Raw genomic sequence first — 5,000 nt, 5'->3', positions numbered from 1 at the left:
TCAAGTTCACGTATTTGGCAAAATACCATTATACAAACTACGGTGATTTCCTGAGCGGTTTTCTACTAAGTGTTGCGGTTATCTATGTGGTTACGTTGGCTAGTAAGTCATGATATTGGAGCACGTATATGGAACGGCGAATTTCGGTCGGAATATTCCAACCGAAATAAGTGGACCACCTCCAGAGGTGATCCCGAATATTCCGGTCGGAAGAAACCGAAACGGACCTTTCCATTTGATTTCCGACCGAAATCTTTGGCATAATGGCAAGCACCCCTGGGTTCAAAAGCTCAGCAGTCACAGAGAGAGACTAAGTCCTAATCGTTCCCAGATCTCTTAACCCCTCATCCGTCAAAATGGCGGCAACTTCATGGAGAAGGTGGCAAAAATTTGGCCAAATAGAGTGGCTGTCAGGAAGAACGAAAACTAAAAGCATCATTCAGATTTATAGAGTATTAAGTACAGAAACCAAACAATCTACCAACAAATTTCCCTGGCCTTGGATTGGCTCTATTGTGTTAGGTGGTTTTCTTGGTTTTGGAATACCAAAACTGTTCAAACACTGCAAATTGAGCGCAAGCGTAGAGGCCAAAGCCGTTCCTAACGAAGGAAATGTATACAATTCTGATTCACCTCCTCGATCAGCCAGATTTAATTTCATTGCTGATGCTGTGGAAAAAGCTGCACCCGCCGTCGTGAACATTGAAGTAACGGGACGACCCGCGGGATTCGTGTTTGGGTCCCACTCCGGTCCCACAAGCGCTGGTTCAGGATTTATTGTTACTGAAGATGGAATGGTTCTTACTAATGCACATGTAGTGGAAAATGCAATGAACGTTAGTGTTAAGTTGAAAGATGGAAGACATTTCAGCGGCACAGTGATTGATATTGATTTAGAAAATGACTTGGCTGCTGTTAAACTTGATTCCAGCAATAAGGCATGTGGTGATCTTTACATAATGCAGTTGTGTCGTCATGAGAAAAATATCAATGCCACTTTCTTACCCCCAGAACCACTCTGATCTTGGAGACCTTCCTCCCAACAAATTGAAATGCCCTCGATCCAAAAAGTAGTGAGTGGGAATTTACTGATGGGTCACTTTTGTGCAGAGTTTTGTTCACTGAAAAACTATCTAGTCTCATAATGTAATTTATGACTGGGAATGGAGGTAGTAAAATATCCATGCCCACCAGAGTGATACCACTTCAAACAGCAAAGATTCCAGAAAAACATAGCTACATGTAACAGTGCTAAACTTGACACTTAGGTGGCTGGAAGCAGTTTCACTATTTTAACACTAAAGAGACCATCTTATTAGAAGGGTTGTCACTACAACATTGTGTCACATAACAGCAATGTTATGATACCATATTAAACACCAATAATTGCTTAACAAAATGTGCCTGCTGTTGTGATGTAATATGTCACTATGGCATCATGAAAGCTCTCCAATAACAACAATATTCCGTCTTTTAAAAAAGTTAAGGTAGCTGTGAATTGGCCCCCAAGAATTTTTAAAACTTTGCTGATAGTTCTATCTCAGATAGCTAATTACCATTCCACAATAAAACAATGAGGGTCACCAAGTTCATTTTTGAGATGTAAGCAAGTAAAGACGAAATATAGGGTGTTTTTGGAGAACTTTCATGTTGCCATAGTAACCTATTACGTCACAGTAGTGGACGCATTTTGTTAAGCAATAATTGGTGTTTAAAAGGTACCATAACATTGTTTTTATGTGACACAGTATAGTATTATAACCCTTCTAATAAGATCTCTTAAAAGTGGTGAAACTGGTTTCAGCCACCTTAAATAAAGTTATTTATTATTATTATTATTATTATTATTTATTTCAATTAGTTTAACAGACAAAAGGACTTAAGTCTCTTTTACCCTGGAAATTTAAAAGTACTTATTTATTTAAATCATTTTATTTTAATTACTTACCACATTGAAAAAAATAAATTTACAAATAGATACAAACACAGAAGAGGTAAAAAAGAAAATTAAAGAACACATTGGTGGCGAGGAGGCCTAAAAGAAACTACTTAGCTTCTTTAAGTTAGGCCCACCAAACAAAATATCTAGGGCTCGTTGAACCTACAAGTTGGCAACGGAGATTACTAATAATTATTAATTACATTGTTATATTGGGATTTCTAATGTGAATTGTTGACACATTGTTGAATTTGTTGAAACAAATTATCGTTCATTAATGAGCACCAGCATCTTATTTGATCATTTCACTTTTCTTTTTTCTTCAGAACATTAAGTTCCAACTTTAACTCTTGGTTCATCCTCTTCAATTCGACCTGGAGAGTGGGTTGTGGCAATGGGTAGTCCTCTGCAGCTTAGTTATACAATAACAGCAAGAAATGTCAGTACTGTACATCGAGAAGGAGTGGAGATTCGATTGCCAATCAGCGAGTTGGAATACATCCAGACAGATGAAGCTATTAATGTAAGTTTGAATATTCTGCCTTGTGTTTAGTATGAGTAAGAGTTAATTTTAAGGAACTTGTACCTGAATGATTGGTGTTACTCTTTGGGGTGGATTAGTTAATGAAGAGTAGGGTTTTTGAATGGCCAAAGGAATACAAATTGCAGATCGTACCAGGCTACATGTACATGTAGATCTATAGTATCTGCTGAACAATCAGAATTCTATGAAGGTTGCATGAAGAATTCACTAATTGGTCTGGGCTATATAGTAAAATCAAACAAAGCACTTTAAAGCACCCCTAAAAATGAAGGTATCATCTCAAAAAAGGATGATAACCCCATAAGGCCATAGGGCGCCAAGACCACACCGGCCATATTGAGCTTTACCTGTTCCAAGTATAAACAGAGACAACCAAGATAAGCACAAAAACAAAAAAACTATATGTGTATTATTAACAAAATATCTAAGGACAACAGGACAAGCAAGTATTGAAAATCCTAGTCGATTCTTGATTGGTTCCTAAAGAGAGAAATAAACAAACATGAGCTAAAGCAGTGCTCTTTTGAGAGGTTGGAATTAGTGAATATTTGTGCAACCTTATTATAATTCTGATTGTTTCTGTAGCTACAATGTAGCCTGGCACAATCTGCAATTCTATTGCAGGTTGCACTCTGAATTCACTAATTGGCCTGTTCAAAGCCAGCTCTCACCATGGAGGACTGCTTTGCCAAACGAAACTAAAATACTTCGGACGATAGTAAAAACGACTGAACATCGTTTCTGGGGTTCAGTCGGTCACTGGAAGGTAACCCCTTCTGGAATGCATCTCTTAAATCTAATATCTTGGGCCCTGAGATCTGATCGCCTCTTAGAACCTGACAGGACCAACAGCGTAGCACATTTCTTTGTAAGTACACCGATTGGGAGATTACTATCATCCAGGAGGTTTTTCATTGTTTTGTCACCAATGCAACATCCCAAGTATCAAGTGTAAGAATATTTCGGTTTGGAAGGGTGCATATTAAAGCCCCTTCGTGAATTTGTATACCATGGGATGCGGCCCTGGACTAGCATCCACTGATGGTAAGGTAGGATTTATTGCAGATCTGTAAATATTTAAGGTGGAGTACTGATGAACTGAGTGAAATACGTCTGACAGAAATCTATCACCTTCATGATACCAGGTTGAAGGGGATCAACTGCTGTTGATCACACCAGCCCATAAGCATTTGGCTCTGAGATTGAATGGGGGAAAAGCATAACCCACTTCTCTTGACCAGGGCTGAGTCAGAGCATGATCACCTCCGCCTCTGGATGGGGTTTGTAACTGCAAGGCCTTGGAAGTTGGTGATGTATTCTGTTTGCAAAAAGGTTGATCATACACTGACCCAGTTTGGTCATTAGCATCTGGAAGTATCTCTTGTTCAGATGCCAATCAGAAGAGTCTAGCTTGGCCCTTGATTTCCTGTCTGCTACAGTGTTGAGACAACCTGGAATGTGCTCCACCCTTGAGTTATTCTCCTTTGCAGACACCAACTCCACAGATGTCTTGCATAGAAATCAAGTAGGTTGCCCCCCCACCCTCCATTTTGTTGATATAGGCTATTGTTCTGGTATTGTCTATCTGAATTATACATGGACATTCTGAAGTGGTTTGGTGAAGGCTTTCATTGCAAAGGATGCTACCAGGAGCTCATTGCAGTGATATCAAGGTTGTGTTCTTCTTGTGTCCATGTGCCCTGGTAACTGTCCCATTGCTTACAGCTCCCCACCCTGAGTTGGAGGGGTCTGATTGAATTACTAGATGTGGTAGGAAGTTCGGAATGGGGCCCATTGGCAAGAGAGAGACTGTTCAACACCATCGGAGGTTGTCTAAGGATGGAGACCTAGAGAAACTTGTACATGGTTGGGTAAACTGATCGTGTGTTGCGCTGTTCTTCAAATGTTCAATCTCCCGAAATAGAGGGGGGATTGAAGAACTGCGATCTTGCAGGAAGTCAACATTCCTATAATGTGCAAAATTGGCTCAAAGAAGCTACTCGTATGCTTACCAGATGGCAACATTCCTTCTGAATCGCAGCAACCTTCTCTTCTGGGAGGAGAAAGCTCATGTTCACAGAGTCCACAATAATTCCCAGCAATCAATGACCTGCACAGCAAGGAAAATGGATTTCTCCAGATTTATCACAATCCTGGATTCTCTAGAATGTACTTTAGACCAGGATGTCTTCCCTGGCACCCTGTGAGGTGCTGCTTTTCATAATGAGCATGTCCTCCAAATAAGCTATCATCTGGACACCCATTTTCTTAGCATACCCACAATTGGTGTGACTACCTTGGTGAAAGCGCGAGGGGCTGATGTTAGCCTGAATGGGAGACAAGTGAATAGGCCATTTCCGAGTTCATGTTTGCCTCCTCTTCAAAGCGAGTCTAAGTGCGAAGTTTTTGTGATGGTAATTAGTTTTACTTTACATGAAAAGAAAACTAATTATCATAAGAAAAACTTCGCACTTAGACTCGCCTTAAAGAGGAGGCAGACATGAACTCGGAAATGGC

The 5,000-nt window shown here is 40.1% G+C and overlaps 1 protein-coding gene across 1 annotated transcript; it reads left to right on the top strand.

Annotated features, from left to right (window-relative positions):
* The first annotated feature begins 134 nt into the window (after positions 1-134).
* LOC138040203 (serine protease HTRA1-like) lies at positions 135-3,119 on the top strand. The gene is made up of 3 exons (XM_068885972.1): positions 135-945; positions 2,275-2,462; positions 3,069-3,119. The coding sequence occupies exons 1-3, from the start codon at positions 357-359 to the stop codon at positions 3,117-3,119; spliced, it is 828 nt and encodes a 275-aa protein (XP_068742073.1). The 5' UTR covers positions 135-356.
* The last annotated feature ends 1,881 nt before the right edge of the window (positions 3,120-5,000 follow it).

This window comes from Montipora capricornis, chromosome 3, assembly GCF_036669925.1.
Source record: "Montipora capricornis isolate CH-2021 chromosome 3, ASM3666992v2, whole genome shotgun sequence".
In the NCBI taxonomy this organism is placed as follows: Eukaryota; Metazoa; Cnidaria; class Anthozoa; order Scleractinia; family Acroporidae; genus Montipora; species Montipora capricornis.
This window is presented reverse-complemented; position numbering and strand designations above follow the sequence as displayed.

Bases quoted from the DNA above. Each gene is read 5' to 3' on its own strand.
- LOC138040203 (XM_068885972.1), top strand. From the start codon at position 357: ATGGCGGCAACTTCATGGAGAAGGTGGCAAAAATTTGGCCAAATAGAG. The intron at 946-2,274 runs GTGATCTTTACA...CAGAACATTAAG, and splicing joins TTCCAGCAATAAGGCATGTG to TTCCAACTTTAACTCTTGGT. The intron at 2,463-3,068 runs GTAAGTTTGAAT...TTGTTTCTGTAG, and splicing joins AGACAGATGAAGCTATTAAT to CTACAATGTAGCCTGGCACA.